A 15,416-nucleotide genomic window follows, 5' to 3' on the forward strand; every position below is an offset into this window, starting at 1 on the left:
ACGGGCTGGGGGGCCACGTACAACGGGCATGCAGTTGTGGGTCTGTGGACGGAACCACAGACCCGCAACTCCCTGACCGGGGGTACCCTCGGCACAGATGCACTGGCGCACAGCTGCACTCGGGACCTACGCAAGTATGCGTTTCCCCCAGTGAGCCTTCTTGCACAGACACTGTGCAAAGTCAGAGAGGACGAGGAGCAGGTCTTGCGAGTTGCGCCGTATTGGCCCAACCAGACCTGGTTCCCAGAACTTACTCTCCTCGCGACAGACCCTCCTTGGCCCATTTCCCTGAGGAAGGACCTTCTTTCTCAGGGACGGGGCACTCTATGGCACCCGCGTCCAGACCTCTAGAATCTTCATGTCTGGTCCCTGGACGGGACACGGAGGTTCAAGATGGACTACCACAAGCAGTCGTAGATACCATCTCTTTAGCTAGAGCCCCCTCTACAAGGCGCCTCTATGTACTGAAGTGGAACCTGTTCGTTGAGTGGTGCTCTTCCCGCCAGGAAGGTGTCGTGCTTTCCTTCCTGCAAGACGGGTTGGAGCGAAGGCTGTCTCCCTCCACCCTCAAAGTGTACGTCGCCGCAATAGCGGCGTACTAAGACGCAGTTGAAGGTAAGTCCGTAGGAAAGCACGACCTAATCGTCAGGTTCCTCAGAGGTGCGAGGAGACTAAATCCTCCTCGTCCATCCTCGATACCCCTTGGGACTTAGCTCTGGTGCTCAGAGCACTTCAGAGCCCTCCCTTCGAGCCTTTGGAGTCAATTGAGCTTAAGATCTTGTCAATGAAGACAGTGCTCCTGACTGCATTGGCCTCTATCAAGAGGGTAGGGGACCTGCACGCACTTTCGGTCAGCGAATCGTGCCTAGAGTTCGTGCCTGGTAACTCTTACGTTATCCTGAGACCTAGGCCCGGATACGTGCCCAAGGTTCCTACCACTCCCTTCCGGGACCAGGTGGTGAACCTGCAAGCGCTGCCTTCGGAGGAGGCAGACCCAGCCCTGGCTTTGTTGTGTCCGGTCCGCGCTCTTCGCGCTTACATTGACCGGACCCAAAGCCTTCGGACCTCAGAGCAACTCTTCGTCTGTTACGGAGGCCAGCAGAAGGGAAAGGCTGTCTCCAAGCAGAGGTTAGCCCACTGGACAGTGGATGCTATAGTTTTGGCTTACCAGTCCCAAGACGTGCCTTGCCCGTTGCATCCTCCTGGGCGCTGGCTCAAGGCGCCTCGCTGACAGACATTTGTAGAGCTGCGGGCTGGGCGACACCTAACACGTTCACTAGATTTTATAGCCTACGTGTAGAAGTATCTTCCCGCATCCTCGCCCCTGGTGGCCAGGAGCGCTAAGTGCCCGTTCTAAGTGTCGGCTTGCAACGCCACTCCCGCCCTCTGGGCCGGATACGTGCGTTTATTGTCTCCAGTTGTGTTCCCCGGGAAACCGGCTAACCCTGTCGAGCTCCTCCGTCACCCCATGCGGTGTCAGACGCTGCGGACCGTCTGACGCTAGGCCTGCACCCGTATGCTTGTGGAACGTGGTTGTAGGCCGGGTTCCATATGTAGCGGTTCCCTCTCGGTAACCCCATATGTGTATTCTTCCATGGTACCTGCTACCCTCCGGGCTAGCCCCGTGTCTTTCCCTTGACAGAGCCCGCTCTGTCGTCTCTGGGCGTGTTCTTTCCCCCCTACAATTAGGTTGGAACCACCCCAGAGACTGCCATATGTTGCACTACCCTGCCAGGTTAGTCCTTATGTGTATTCCGCCACCCCTCCTTCCCTGAAGGACGTGGCCCCCGCAGCGTACCTCTTCCGAGAGAGCAGGCTTCCCAGCGGTCTATGGTCACTCTAAGTGGGTCTTACAGAAACAGCAGTGACTGACCTCCCTGCTTGGAGCCCTGACTTCCGTACCATACTAGACGGTCCAGTGTGCTCAAGCAGGACGCTGGAAGGGCCAGCATCCTGGCGTTTTCCAGAGGAATCCGAATTCGTCGGTTCAGTTCTGACGTACGTTGAACGTGACCGACTGAAAGGGAACGTCTCGGTTACACATGTAACCCTCGTTCCCTGAAGAAAGGAACGGAGACGTACGTCCCGTCGCTAGGTGCTGTGCTTCAGCTAGGAGCCCAGTCACGTATTCGGCTCCTCAGTTGAAAAAAGCATTGATCTGCCATTCCACTTCCTATTTATACCCGCGCTGCGGGGCGGGGCGTGGCATGTGCGGATCACATGCCAATCTCCGATTGGCTCGTTTTTATACACTCTAAGTGGATAGGTCTCTGAGTTCAGATCCCAATTTGTCGGTTCAGTTCTTACGTACGTCTCCGTTCCCTTCTTCAGGGAACGAGGGTTACATACGTAACCGAGACGTTATTCCTGTTACTCTCTTTTGTGAAAAATTAGCTTGCAGACAAGAAAGCTCAAATCTAGGCCCTAGCCTATAGTCTGTTTTTTGTATCCTCCTTATTACACATTGTTGCAGCCATTAAAATTAGTCAGTTTCGTTGTTAATGTCAAAGTAATTGTTTAATTTAATTTCTTTATTAAGTTAATTTAGAAAAAAGTTTGGAACATTTTTTGTATGTTAAATTAATGTTTTTATTTTTTAAAGTGAAGACCAAGTAGCCAGTGGCCGACAGTGAGTTATCCTAACGCATTAGCCTCTCAAATCAACACTGTTTATTAATATTGAAAAATATTTTTAAAAATGTTTTAAAATACTTAGAGCATCACAAATATAGTTTAAACGTTTAGCCTATTATCACCACCACAGTAAAAGGGCATTTTTGATATGTTGAGGTTAGACTGATCAAATAGGCGCTCACAAACGAAACAGTCTGCACAATCTACACAAATAAAAAAATAAACATGAAAACATGGATGTTGTCTTGCCTTAGCCTACACATTTATCTTTGTTTACCTGTAAGGCAACACAAAAGAACATAATTCTTAAAAGAACATAACATAATTTAAATTTTTTATGCAAATGTGACAATTTTCAATTATAGTTGAAGTAACCCCTTTAGTGCTGCTCATTTTTAAATTTGATTTCACTGGTCAGTATGTCAGTGTTCATAGATGTGGATATAGCAAAGATTTCATCTCTTCATTTTTGGCTGTAGTTCACAGTAATTTGACTACCAAGTTTGGAATTATTAAAAGAAAATAATTATGTCATTGCATCATCAGACTGGGCGGTAAATGGGTTGGTTAGTCTGATCCAGACACTGTATAAATGAAAGCAGTAAGGGGAGCAGAACAAACTTCTAACAGGAGGAGACTCACTCATGGCCCATGAGACAGAGGATCATGAGACTCAATACTGCTTTCCTGCCATCAACTCATCATGTATCAAGGGGACACGCTCCAGACATGAATACAATATCATGTATGTGTTTTTTTCATTGCTGTCAGCATGGACTGTGTTTCTGAACCTGCTGGTGATCATCTCCATCGCTCACTTCAAGAAGCTTCACACTCCAACCAACCTGATTATTCTCTCTCTGGCTGTGGCCGACATGCTTATTGGACTTATTGTGATGCCTGTGGATGCCATCAAGTTGATTGAGACATGTTGGTACTTTGGAGAAACTTTGTGTGACCCGTTTATGATAATCATGGGACTGCTTATCTCAACATCTATTTGTAATTTAGTTTTAATTGCTGTTGATCGATATGTGGCTGTGTGTCACCCTTTACTGTACCCACAGACAATAACCACAACTAAAACTGTGATAAGCATCTGTCTCAGCTGGTTTTGCTCCTCTACCTACAATATTGGCTTTTCAATTAATGGCAGATATTTTGCAAGTTCCCAAAGATCAAATGTGTGCTATGGAATGTGCTATTTAGTAATAAGTTTTTCATGGACATACATAGACCTTATATTTTCATTTTTGTTACCTTGTACCCTTATTATAATTTTATATTTGAGGATATTTTATGTTGCTCATCAGCAAGTGAAACTTTTAAACTCAATGATGAAGAGTGGTAAATGTGTAACGGAAGGTTCAGGGAGGAGACAATCAGAGAGAAAGGCTGCAATGACATTAGGAATCATTGTGACAGCTTATCTGCTTTGCTATATTCCATACTATATATTGTCTGTAACAGGGACGACAGAAAATTCTTCTACCACACTGACATTTCTAATTTGGACTTTGTATGTTAACTCAAGTCTAAATCCTCTTGTCTATGCTTTATTTTACAGCTGGTTTAAAATATCAGTTAAACACATATTAACTCTTAAAATATTGGAGCCATCTTCCTCTCTCATGGACATTTTTAAAATCTATGAATAATTGAATGTGGGGGTTGATTTTATTGTTATTTTTTCAATAAATTACATACTGATCATGTACTAATGGTTTGTTCATCTTTAAATATTTTTTATTGAGACAATGATACTAAAACAACTTTGACATAAATACTTAAATTATTTCTAAGTGGCAAATAATGTATCAAATAATTTGTAATCCATCTACTATTGTTCTGTTTAATTTATTTCATGATTTACATTTTTATTTTTTGTATTTTTTTTATAAGTTACAACACATTTATAAAATGTTAGCATATCACTTGCTAAATCAGGGTTTCTCAACTCTGGCCCTCAAAGTCCACTTTCCTGCACAGTTTAGCTCCAACCTTGATCAAACTCACCTGCCTACCTACGTTATTTTGCAAGGTGGAAGTAAGCTATTTTCTGTAAATATGTGTAAAAAAAAAGTGCAGTAAACGGTAAAACTATTTGCACTACAAACAAGTGTGTTTAGAATTATGACAGTACATTAAAATAGGCAGAAATGGGCATAAATACCTGAAAATGTATTTAAAATAAAAATTGTAATACCTCAGTTGAAATGGATCAAAAACTTTTTTTTTTTTATTTACTTTTTAAATACAATAAAATTAATAATTTGAAAATACACAAAATACATGTGAAATTGACCATTCAGTAAAGTAGTTCTTATAAGACTGAAATCTGTATGGACCTAATCTGAATGTGAAGAACATTTTGGTGTGTACAAAAAAAGGGGGAAAAAAGTGAATAACTTTAGGTCATTAATAGGGAACTAGGCAGGAAGTAATGCAGGTCTAATAAGTACAAAATTAACACTTCAGTTACTACTATGAAAACAATCTGAACTAATCAGTAAGTAATACTGAATTTATCAAGGAACTATCTCCTAAATTTAGGTTCAGTTATTAACTATTAAGTAGTTGCTTATTAGCATGTATATTACTAGGATATTGGCTGTTTATTAGTACTTATAAAGCACATATTAATGCCTTATTCTGCATGACCTTATTCTACACCCCTTAATCCTACCCAACACCTAAACTTAAATGCTACAAAAATACCTTACTAACTATTATTAAGCAGTAAATTAGGAGTTTATTGAGGCAAAAGTTGTAGTTATTAGTGAATATGTGTTCCCTATACTAAAGTGTTACTGATACTACTTACTGATTAGTTACATTTGTTTCTATATTAGTTAATAGTGGTAGTTGAAGTGTTAATGCAGTACTTCCATTACTTCCTGCATAGTTACCAATTTATGATGGACCATTATTTGAAAGTGTTTACCCCGTTTTTATAAAAATTTGGTGATAGAGATAGGTTAAATGAAAACAAAGTTGTATCTGTGTGCCACTTCTATACTTATTTCCAGCCCTCGATGTGTACTTTTTCCGAGCCTGTACTGAAGCGAGCTGCACAGCAAACTTCTACCTGACAGTCAAAGCGGCATTATATCACAAAAGTGTGGACTCGGAGGAAGATTGTGAGGCCTTAAGGTTCCTGGGCCTTTGACTGTCGGCTAGTCTACTTTTTAATCTATGTTCTAGAAACATATTTTGTTGAAACTGGTTGAAAGTCTTTTCACGTCCTGATAATAATCAGGACATGAACTTGCCTGTAAACATATGTATTTTCTCAATAACAACATTGCTTTCAAAGCTATCTCTCTATTACTAGCCTCTCTGACTTTTATTTAATTCTCAATCCTATTGACCGGCGACAGCCCATGACATCATCAACATGCGACCCGGAAGTAACACATGATAAGGGAGCAAAACAAGGGAGCAAAACATAATGGTTGCGTCCGAAAACCTAGGCAGCGGACTCGTTGCCTCGCTGCCTCATCAGACAATGACTCTGCAGGCAGTGTTTTGTGCATGAAGGCACCTCATGAAACTAATTTCGGACAGACTTCTAAGGCAGTGTAACAGTTTATTGATCTACAGCTAAATAGAGAGAGCTCTGGTGATAACAAAAGACATATTTAATTACTACAGTAGTGATTTATTGCTAGAAAAGATATAAGAAGTGAAATATGTTGGTAAAAAACGTTCATTTACACACAAACTCACCCGTAAACGCAACTTCTGGACGCCATCTTTTTTCCCCACCTCAACTGTCACTGAATGGAAAGCACAGGATTGTGGGATATCAAAGGCAGCGAAGGACATGTGTGCTGCCTTCCAAAATCGATCAGATGAAGGTATCTCAGGAGACAGGAAGTGAAGAAAACATTAGATTCGGACGTGGCCCGATGCCTTCTTGCCTTGAAATGTGTCCTCCGAAGGCAGCATTTTGCAGGTTTCGGACGCAGCCGACATATACCAGTGTTTCTCACTGCACGGCTTCTTTTTAAAAAAAATAGTTTTATTTAGTGATTTTAAAGCTTATTTATGACTTTATTTAGGCTATTTATATTAATTTTAACAAAGTGATTGATTAACTAAAATGATAAATGTGTAATTGATTAAGGGTATAATAATTACATAAATTATATCTAAATCATTTAAAATTATTATTTTTATAAATAAGCATTGTTAAAAGCCAGATGCTTTAGTCTTTAAAAACCATTTGCTATGTAGTGACCTTTAATTTGGAGCAGAAACAGGGGGAGTGACTTTATTGCATCAGAGGTGTGTCACTTTACTCACAGCTGATTGGCCCAATTTCAGTTTGAGATCTCTTATCCAGAACATAACCTGCCCCAGAGCAGGTTAGCTGTGGAGCGTAAGTTACTATGGCGATGAACACAGCTAAAAGCCAAACCACTTTAATGGTACATAAAATCCAGGATTGGCACAAACTAAGCTTAAAGAAATCTGACTAGCCAGCTAAACCAGCTTCATGGTACAGGCCCCTAGTTTATCCCCAGTTTGTCTAATGAGTTATAGCCATCACCTGTGTCCTGTTTATCACATCGTTTAAGCTGTGTATTTAGTTTTCAGTTTCACCCCAGTGTTTGTCCGTTGACGTTCATGTAATGTGGTATTATGTTTCCTGAGTTATTGCTATTAAAAAATCCTGTTCCAAGCTCCTTCGCCTTCGTGAATTTCATCAACGCCACAATTTGTAACAGATTGACGGAGAAAAACATTTTTTTTTTGTTTTGTTTCTCTGTTTTCCCATGGCCCTTCCTGAGGTCCAGCTTATCTGCCTGGAGCAGGGAGACCGCCCGCTGGAAGCACACACCCAGGACTTTCTCAGCTCGCGTGCCTGTCCCGTTTCCTGGACCGCTCGTTCAGTGTGTTCTACTACGCCGGCCTGAGCGAGCGGTTGAAGGCACGCGTTCCAGTGGGCAGTCCAAAGGAAGACTTGGTCGCATTTGCATTCGCATTCGCATACTGGTAAATAACCACTCGCCATTGATCATCGGCCCCGCTGAGGAGAACAGCGTTACCAGTCCCACTCCACCACTGCCAGAGACCAACTAACCACCACCAGCGAGTGATGCAACGGAGATGTTGTACGAGCCCACCACAGATCGTGGGGACCGGCCACCACGGATGAAGAGCCCGTACCGAGGACAAGGACGGAGAGTGTCATCGCCACGGATCCCGGACCACCAACTAAGATCTGACCAGGTGCGTGAGCCAGCAACGCCGAACATCGCTGAGGGAGTCATTGTGGAGTTCGAGGGCTGGGAGGAAAGCCCTGCCCACAACAACTCCACGGTGGATGAGCTGCAAGAAGTTGCTAGCAGTCACATGGCAGAACTGAGGAAGGTGTGTAAAGTGGATTTAATTGACTTTTTTGGAGAGGTTTTCCCTGTGCTCCCTGTATCTCCAGTGTTCTCTGAGTCTCCACCAACCCCAGAGTCTCCTGAGGTTCAAGAATTCCCACCCAGCCTCCCTCTCCCACCTTCTCATTTGGTCCACTCCTCAGTGCTTCCTTCGCTGCTGCCCTTCCGCCCCTCCGCCCCTTCAAGTCTGAAAACTTACATAAATTAGTAACCTTGACAGCTAGAGTTTTCCATTGACCCTCCAGACTGCTCATGCTTTGCATTATAATGCCTCAGCATGGAAGACGTATTACTATTACACGGCAACTGCTGATCTCACACCAAGCACTGAACCTGTAACAACAAAGTTTATATGTGTGAGGATCTATACAATTACATGTAGGCAAGGCAAGTTTATTTATATAATGTTTCATACACAGAAATTAGAAAACAATCTAAGAGAAAAAAGCCCTTAAAATCATGAATGAGAATTTGAAATAAAAATTAAAAAAATAAAATAATGGTGGATTTTTGTTTAAAATGTGTTTAAAAGCATTCACACAGAAATAAAACTGCCTTAAGTTAAAATTGCAGTCAGTGTGAAGCAGCACAGTGCTCAGCAGCACGGGGTGAAGGAAACTTAATTTGATTTGTCAAGGTTTACTAGTCACAATTATCAACATATAATGATTTGCATTATTATTATTTGGGGTTATTTGTCATTATATTTATTTTGATTTAGTTAGATTGCAAATAACTTGTTAAAAAATGTTAATTGTATGTTTTTCCCTTCTCTTGTTTAAGTGAGCTCACCGTTTGTCTTATAAACCTGTCTGTTGTCTCGGTTAGGAGGTCAGTTTGTTCTGTTAGGTTCTCCTGAGTTTTGTCTTTATATTGAGTTAAGTTTGTGTTGGTGACCTCAGTTTATTTAAGTCTAGCTAAAGTGTTTGTTAGATTACAGTGGGGCAAACAATTATTTAGTCAGCCACCAATTGTGCAAGTTCTCCCACTTAAAAATATGAGAGAGGCCTGTAATTTTCATCATAGGCACACTTCAACTATGAGAGACTGAATGAGAAAAACAATCCAGAAAATCACATTGTCTGATTTTTAAAGAATTTATTTGTAAATTATGGTAGAAAATAAGTAGTTGGTCACCTACAAAAAAGCAAGATTTCTGGCTCTCACAGACCTGTAACTTCTTTAAGAGGCTCCTCTATCCTCCACTTATTATTATTTGCACCTGTTTGAACTCTTTATCAGTATAAAAGACACCTGTCCACAACCCCAAACAGTCAGACTCCAAACTCCACTATGTTCAAGACAAAAGAACTGTCAAAAGACACCAAAAACAAAATTGTAGGCCTGTGCCAGGCTGGGAAGACCGAAGAATCTGCAATAGGTAAGCAGCTTGGTGTGAAGAAATTAATGTGGGAGCAATTATTAGAAAATGGAAGACACACAAGACCACTGAAAATCTACCTCGATCTGGGGCTCCATGCAAGATCTCACCCCGTGGGTGATTACTATCTGTGACTGTGGCAAGGTGGACGAGCGAGATACATGGGAGGAGCAAGCGGGGCGTGACTGCGAATAGCGTCACCTGTGAGTCACACCGGTCTCAAGTCCTCTCATGAGGGAGCTCGGAGGTATATAAGGATGAGATGAGCGACACCAGTGAAGGACGAGAGAGGACCAGGCCTTGGTTTTGTGTTATGGTTTTGTTTATTATTTAAATAAACTCTTTGAATGTTCACCAGTTCCCGACTCCTTCCTGAACTATGAACTTTATTACATTGGTGGATGAAGGAGGAACATGCTGTCGAAGAGCCCGCGCTGTTGAGGGGGATCGCGGTGCTGAGCAGTTTGGGCAGCACGATGGATGAAGACCACGAGGGACTGCCGGATGCAGTGGTGCTGGAGCGTGTGAAGATCTGGCGAAAAGAAGAGCTCACTGCCGTGCCCCTGGGTCGAGGTGGGTTGGCTGCCGTCCGAGAGGAAGCGGAGGAATCACTTGTGGTGAGCCGGAGCCTACTGCCGTCTGCCATCGCATGGCATCGTGAGGAAAAGCCTCTCGGCTGGCTGAGGACCGAGCAGCAGTGTGTTGAACCAGATTTGTATTTATTTTGTCTTTCTCTTTTCTTTTCTTCTCTCTACCCTCTCCCCTCTATCGTTCTGTCACTCCTAATGCTCCTGGCTCTGTTTATCTCGCCTCTATGTCATCTCTGTCCTTACCCCCAGGTACCGCAGCCACTGTGATTCTTTCTTCCCATATCTACGGACTTCATTACAGACACAAAATCTGATGAGAAGCTGAAATGCAGAGGGATATCATCAATATCATTCATCCATATTGGCGGAAATGAGAGACACCAAGTTTTGAATGTATTTATCTTCAAAATGAGATTTTGTCATTGTTTTGGAGCACACAGCTTATAGATAACAGTAAGGCTAATATATTCTCTACACAGTGGCCTCAAAACATGAATAGTCTATTTTGCATGAAATAGAGAATATTAAAGTGGCATCAAATAATGGTAATTAAGCTTTTTTCAGTACTAACTTGTAACTTCTCTTTCTGACAATTTTTACAATGAAAAAATGAGTAAAATTCATCTTTATTTTGTTTTAATTCTGTAAGGCAACACAAAAGAAGATATTTTGAAAAATGTTCTATGAAAATATAACAATTTTCAATTCTAGCTGAACTAACCCTTTAGTGCTGCTTATTTTTAAGTTTGGTTTCACTTGTCAATATGTCAGTGTTCATAGATGTGGATATAGCAAAGTTTTCAGTCTCATCTCTTTACTTTTGGCTGTAGTGCACAGTAATTTGACTAACAAGTTTGAAATTATTAAAAGAAAATAATTATGTCATTGCATCATCAGACTGGGCGGTAAATGGGTTGGTTAGTCTGATCCAGACACTGTATAAATGAAAGCAGTAAGGTGAGCAGAAGTTAATAAACGTAATTTCGGGAGGAGTACGCCCATCTAATCTTTCAATTAATACCAAGGTATAAAACCAGCAGCTTACCTCTTCCCCTTTTTGGTTCCTGAAGCATCCCTCCTTCTCCCCTGCTCCTCCTTTTGTACACCACATTGGTGGTGGTTGAGGAGAGATCCCTGACACAAGTGTAAAGCGCTTTGGGTGTACAGTAGTACATATGAAAGCGCTATATAAATAACTCATTCATTCATTATTTTATTCATTCAATTTGCCTGTTATAGGGGGGTAATCAGAGCTCAGGTAGAATATCCTCTCCGAGCCCCTCTATAGCAGACAGCAAGTCAAATCTGTTTACCACTTTCACTAAGATTATATGGGCACACAAACTCGTGAAACTCCTAACAGGAGGAGACTCACTCATGGCCTATGAGACAGAGGATCACGAGACGCAATACTGCTTTCCTGCCATCAACTCATCATGTATCAAGGGAAAACGCTCCAGACATGAATACAATATCATGTATGTGTTTTTTTCATTGCTGTCAGCATGGACTGTGTTTCTGAACCTGCTGGTGGTCATCTCAATCTCTCACTTCAAGAAGCTTCACACTCCAACCAACCTGATTATTCTCTCTCTGGCTGTGGCCGACATGCTTATTGGACTTATTGTGATGCCTGTGGATGCCATCAAGTTGATTGAGACATGTTGGTACTTTGGAGAAACTTTGTGTGACCCGTTTATTATAATCATGGGACTGCTCCTCTCAAGATCTATTTGTAATTTAGTTTTAATTGCTGTTGATCGTTATGTGGCTGTGTGTCACCCTTTACTGTACCCACAGACAATAACCACAACTAAAACTGTAATAAGCATCTGTCTCAGCTGGTTTTTCTCCTCTACCTACAATATTAGCTTTTTAATTAGTAGCAGATATTTTGAAAGTTCCCAAAGATCATATGTGTGCTATGGAAAGTGCTATATAGTGATAAGTTTTTCATGGACATACATAGACCATATATTTTAATTTATGTTACCTTTTACCCTTATTATAATGTTATATTTGAGGATATTTTATGTTGCTCATCAGCAAGTGAAACTTTTAAACTCAATGATGAAGAGTGGTAAATGTGTAATTGAAGGTTCAGGGAGGAGACAATCAGAGAGAAAAGCTGCAATGACATTAGGAATCATTGTGACAGCTTATCTGCTTTGCTATATTCCATACTATATATTGTCTGTAACAGGGACGACAGAAAACTATTCTATCACAATGACATTTTTAATTTGGACTTTGTATGTTAACTCAAGTCTAAATCCTCTTGTCTATGCTTTATTTTACCGCTGGTTTAAAATATCAGTAAAACACATATTAACTCTTAAAATATTGGAGCCATCTTCCTCGCTCATGGACATTTTTACAAATTATGAATAATTCAATGTGGGGGTTGATTTTATTATTATTTCGTTCCCAAGGACAATTTAAAGGTACATCAATAAATAATATACTGATCATTTATTAATGGTTTGCTCATTATTGCAGGACTAATAAGTACTAAATGACACTTCAGCTACTACTACTGTACTACTACTGTATTAATTAATAGGAAAACAAGCTGAACTAATCAGTAAGTAATATTGAAAAGGATCTGTCTCCTAAATTTGATACTACTTACTGATTAGATAAGCTTGTTTCTACAGGGAGTGCAGAATTATTAGGCAAGTTGTATTTTTGAGGATTCATTTTATTATTGAACAACAACCATGTTCTCAATGAACACAAAAAAACTCATTAATATCAAAGCTGAATATTTTTGGAAGTTTTAGTTTTTAGTTTTAGCTATTTTAGGGGGATATCTGTGTATGCAGGTGACTATTACTGTGCATAATTATTAGGCAACTTAACAAAAAACACATTTATACCCATTTCAATCATTTATTTTTACCAGTGAAACCAATATAACATCTCAACATTCACAAATATACATTTCTGACATTCAAAAACCAAACAAAAACAAATCAGTGACCAATATAGCCACCTTTCTTTGCAAAGACACTCAAAAGCCTGCCATCCATGGATTCTGTCAGTGTTTTGATCTGTTCACCATCAACCACAGCCTCCCAGACACTGTTCAGAGAGGTGTACTGTTTTCCCTCCTTGTAAATCTCACATTTGATGATGGACCACAGGTTCTCAATGGGGTTCAGATCAGGTGAACAAGGAGGCCATATCATTAGATTTTCTTCTTTTATAACCTTTCTTGCCAGCCACGCTGTGGAGTACTTGGACGCGTGTGATGGAGCATTGTCCTGCATGAAAATCATGTTTTTCTTGAAGGATGCAGACTTCTTCCTGTACCACTGCTTGAAGAAGGTGTCTTCCAGAAACTGGCAGTAGGACTGGGAGTTGAGCTTGACTCCATCCTCAACCCGAAAAGGCCCCACAAGCTCATCTTTGATGATACCAGCCCAAACCAGTATTCCACCTCCACCTTGCTGGCGTCTGAGTCGGACTGGAGCTCTCTGCCCTTTACCAATCCAGCCATGGGCCCATCCATCTGGCCCATCAAGACTCACTCTCATTTCATCAGTCCATAAAACCTTAGAAAAATCAGTCTTGAGATATTTCTTGGCCCATTCTTGACGTTTCAGCTTGTGTGTCTTGTTCAGTGGTGGTTGACTTTCTGCCTTTCTTACCTTGGCCATGTCTCTGAGTATTGCACACCTTGTGCTTTTGGGCACTCCAGTGATGTTGCAGCTCTGAAATATGGCCAAACTGGTGGCAAGTGGCATCTTGGCAGCTGCACGCTTGACTTTTCTCAGTTCACGGGCAGTTATTTTGCGCCTTGGTTTTTCCACACGCTTCTTGCGATCCTGTTGACTATTTTGAATGAAACGCTTGATTGTTCGATGATCACGCTTCAGAAGCTTGGCTATTTTAAGACTGCTGCATCCCTCTGCAATATATCTCACTATTTTTTGACTTTTCTGAGCCTGTCAAGTCCTTCTTTTGACCCATTTTGCCAAAGGAAAGGAAGTTGCCTAATAATTATGCACACCTCATATAGGGTGTTGATGTCATTAGACCACACCCCTTCTCATTACAGAGCTGCACATCACCTAATATGCTTAATTGGTAGTAGGCTTTCCAGCCTATACAGCTTGGAGTAAGACAACATGCATAACGAGGATGATGTGGTCAAAATACTCATTTGCCTAATAATTCTGCACTACCTATATATTACTTAACTCCTTACCCGTCATCTCCCGATTTGGCAAATGGAGCATTTAGACATACTCATAGTATAAAGACAGCAGCTCGTACGGTATTCTGAATATACACATAACCAAAATATATTCAGAAAGCCAACACTTGATAGTTTACAGCAGAATACTCAGAATTACACAGACAGTTATTAGTATAGAGATATATAGTCTAAAACATAAAAATCTAAAATGTAAATATTTTAAATATTTTTCTTCATGTATAAAAATATTATGTGAATGTAGTATAACGACTTGTTACTAACTAAAGTGAAGGCACAAGTGTGGTCATGCTTTAGTTCAAATCAAGACCATGTCTGGATTTGTTTTAAAGATATTTTTATCAAATAAGTTTGTTGGCCTGAAGACACGTTTGCAGTCTTTTGTCTAATGTCTGGCGAGGAGAACAGCTCAATTAATGCTACAATGTGCTCACTCGACGATCGTTTCAAACTTTTGACTGTATGAGAGGTAATCCTCATTATTCTTTTGTTATTTATCTTTTGTTTTTTTTAACAGCCATTATTCAAATCCATTATAACATGTATGCCTGCCTAAATGGCCCATTAACAGCGCAGTATTTAATTCAGTACTCAACAGTATCTAGTCTATCTAAAAGAAAACTAAAACAAAATTAAAGCACATTATGTGAATTATTGTAACATAAATATCAATCAACTTTATATATTTAGATAGCGCTTTTACAATGACGATCGTTTCAAAGCAGCTTCACAGTGTTAAACAGACAATCCTGCAACAAAATTTGATTTGGCTAGTTTGATTTGGATAGTTTATAGAATTAAATATGACCTAATTAATACATTTAATGTGTATATTTAGTTGAATAACTTCGATCATCATTTTAGTGTTCCCAACTGAGCAAGCCAAGCCAAAGGCGAAAGTGGCAAGGATCCAAAACTCCATTAGGGCATGATGGAGAAAAATAAACCTTGAGAGAAACCAGACTCAGTCGGGGTGCCAGTTCTCCTCTGGCCTATTATTAAACAGTGTATAATTATTATTCTGGCAACCCTGCAAGTCATAAATTATATGAGATAGGAATATTCAAAATTTTGGGTATCATGCAAGAGACGGGTTAACTTAGGATGGCGCGTCGCTTACACAAGAATATGAATACTTTGAAAGATTGGAGTTATTGCGCCGGAAACGGGTTTATTGAGGATGACGTGCCGGT

At 40.8% G+C, this 15,416-nt stretch overlaps 1 protein-coding gene and 1 pseudogene across 1 annotated transcript; both read left to right on the forward strand.

Annotated features, from left to right (window-relative positions):
- The first annotated feature begins 3,236 nt into the window (after positions 1-3,236).
- Positions 3,237-4,292, forward strand: LOC137062616 (trace amine-associated receptor 13c-like). The gene has a single exon (XM_067433511.1). The coding sequence runs from the start codon at positions 3,279-3,281 to the stop codon at positions 4,290-4,292; it is 1,014 nt and encodes a 337-aa protein (XP_067289612.1). The 5' UTR covers positions 3,237-3,278.
- A 7,065-nt stretch (positions 4,293-11,357) lies between these two features.
- Positions 11,358-12,392, forward strand: LOC137062715 (trace amine-associated receptor 13c-like; annotated as a pseudogene).
- Positions 12,393-15,416: the final 3,024 nt, after the last annotated feature.

Source organism: Pseudorasbora parva, chromosome 23, assembly GCF_024679245.1.
Source record: "Pseudorasbora parva isolate DD20220531a chromosome 23, ASM2467924v1, whole genome shotgun sequence".
Taxonomy (NCBI): Eukaryota; Metazoa; Chordata; class Actinopteri; order Cypriniformes; family Gobionidae; genus Pseudorasbora; species Pseudorasbora parva.

Coding starts and splice junctions, on each gene's coding strand:
- LOC137062616 (XM_067433511.1), top strand. CDS start 3,279: ATGGCCCATGAGACAGAGGATCATGAGACTCAATACTGCTTTCCTGCC.